The sequence below is a fragment of the Austrofundulus limnaeus genome, unplaced genomic scaffold, assembly GCF_001266775.1.
Source record: "Austrofundulus limnaeus strain Quisiro unplaced genomic scaffold, Austrofundulus_limnaeus-1.0 Scaffold2715, whole genome shotgun sequence".
Lineage (NCBI taxonomy): Eukaryota > Metazoa > Chordata > Actinopteri > Cyprinodontiformes > Rivulidae > Austrofundulus > Austrofundulus limnaeus.
Window position 1 is genome coordinate 1 of NW_013955117.1, and position 2,043 is coordinate 2,043.

Genomic DNA, 2,043 nt, shown 5'->3' on the forward strand with positions numbered 1-2,043 from the left:
TCACCTCCCAATAAATGTCATTTTGGAAAATGTTTTACATTTTTACTCAACGCTTTTACTTTTAATACTTAAGTACATTTTATGTCAGAAATTTACTTTTGATACTTAAGTACAAAATATATTAGATACTTTGAGACTTTTACTCAAGTAATATTCTTAGAGGAGACTTGAACTTTTACCAAAGTAATTTTTTGGTAAGATACTTGTACTTTTACTGAAGGTACTTTATACAACCCTATGTATATTTACTCACAACTTTAAAGGTGAGTTCTTCTGAACTGATCTGCTGATTCAGCAGTTTCCTGCTCGGTCAGAACCAAGTGTCTCGTGGGTTTTCTGCTTGTCTTGTGTCTGTGAGCCTGCAGATGTTTACATCTACACAAACACAACAGTGTGAGGTTGTGTGTCTCATGTTTGAGGTGTGTTTTCTGTTCTGTTGTCTGCTTCAGTTCATTGTTCAGCTTTAAACCAGAAATGTTTCTGAGTCCTGAGTTCAGAAAAATAAAAAAAATAAAAGAAGTGGTCTTTGTGTGTTTATTGACAAAGTACTCAAACAGTTTGTGTGCAGATTGTCACTGCAGGTGAAAGCTTTGTGTATTTTTACACAATTGTACACAGAACTTTTGTTTTGATACATTGTACTGTGTGGAAGCAGGTTTAATGTTTGCACAGGGACTCTGTGAGTTTGAAGCTCACTGGGTGGACCAACAACCAGTTAGTCAGACTGGTGACCTCTGACCCCACTGGTCTTTGCTCCCAGACATGTGCAGTGTAAACATGTCTGAACTGGACTAACTCCATCTGAGCAGCAGAACACTGAGTAACAAAAACTGTTTACTGTAAAAAAACACAAAGTAGTACTTTTACATACAGAAGTACAGTAGTATTATGTACTAAAACAACCCAGACTCTGTAAAACTTCACATTAGTTTTTAAAATCTCTTTATAAACGTGTTTGTGACATTATAAATGATGATGATATAAATAATAAATGATGATGATATAAATAATAAATGATGATGATATAAATAAAAAATGATGATGACTGCCTGTCGGTTCATGAGGACCAGATGTTCCAGATGTTCCTGATGTTTAACACGTGGTTTGTTGCCTCAGAGTGACGTCAGTCTGCGTGCTGGAGGCGTCCTGTTGACGTCGCGTCGGTCTGTCAGAGTTCTGGCAGCTGATTGGCTCAGAGATGAAGAAGTCCCGCCCTCCTCCTCATGTTACCAGTAACGACAGGATGGACTGAACCAACTGGACCCCGGGGGGGTGGAGGGACCGAACCTGTCCGTTTTATTTTAACCTTTCTGTTCAAACAGGAAGTAACCAGATTAAGATTATTAATCTGGTTCCGTCAGAGCCCTCAGGTCCAGTTCGGTTCTTCAGACTGCAGTCTTCTTTAAACTGGACCGGACCGAACCATTTTGACCCCTCGGTGTTTGGTAACCGGAACATGATGTAACTCTCACCGACCGGTACCGGCTCTTCTCCGAACTGCTGAAGTGTATTCAGCTGGACACGAACATTCAGTCACCGAACAGTTCGGTTCGGCCCGGTCCGTTCAGAGCCAGGGGACCGGAACAGACCCGGTGAGGGATGAATCCAGCCCGCCGGTGTTCGCTGAGCCTCAGCCAGACCTTGGTGTCCTCGCTGGGGGGACAGACCTGGACCCCAGCCCCGGGTCCGGCCCGGGGACCAGGTGTCCGGCTGAGACCTGCTCCAGGTACGGCTCACTGTTGGTTTTATGGCTCGGTTCGGTGGTTCTGCTCGTCTGTCTGAGCTCAGTCTGAAGCTACAAACAGCCCAGCTGTAAACTAATGGTTTGTGTTTGTGTAACTTTCACACAACCTGTTGTGTGTTTTATCAGCTTCACACACCTGGAGAGGCCTCACCTGCTGACCTGCTGTGTCCAGCTGTTTTAATGGGGTGGGGGGGTCTACCATTACTGAAAGTGGGATGAACTGAACTGGACTGGACCCGTGGGTATGGTTAGGGTCTAAGAAGTCCGTTTGGATCCATCCTGGTCCATATATATATATA

General features: G+C 43.8%; 1 protein-coding gene across 1 annotated transcript in view; it reads left to right on the plus strand.

Moving 5' to 3' along the window:
* Positions 1-1,023: 1,023 nt before the first annotated feature.
* LOC106511359 (nocturnin) overlaps positions 1,024-2,043 on the plus strand; it is a gene marked incomplete at its 3' end in the record, with an annotated part of 5,112 nt that continues 4,092 nt past the window's right edge. Inside the window, 1 exon segment of the mRNA XM_014000115.1 lies at positions 1,024-1,726. Within this exon segment, the coding sequence (XP_013855569.1) occupies positions 1,600-1,726 (127 nt within the window).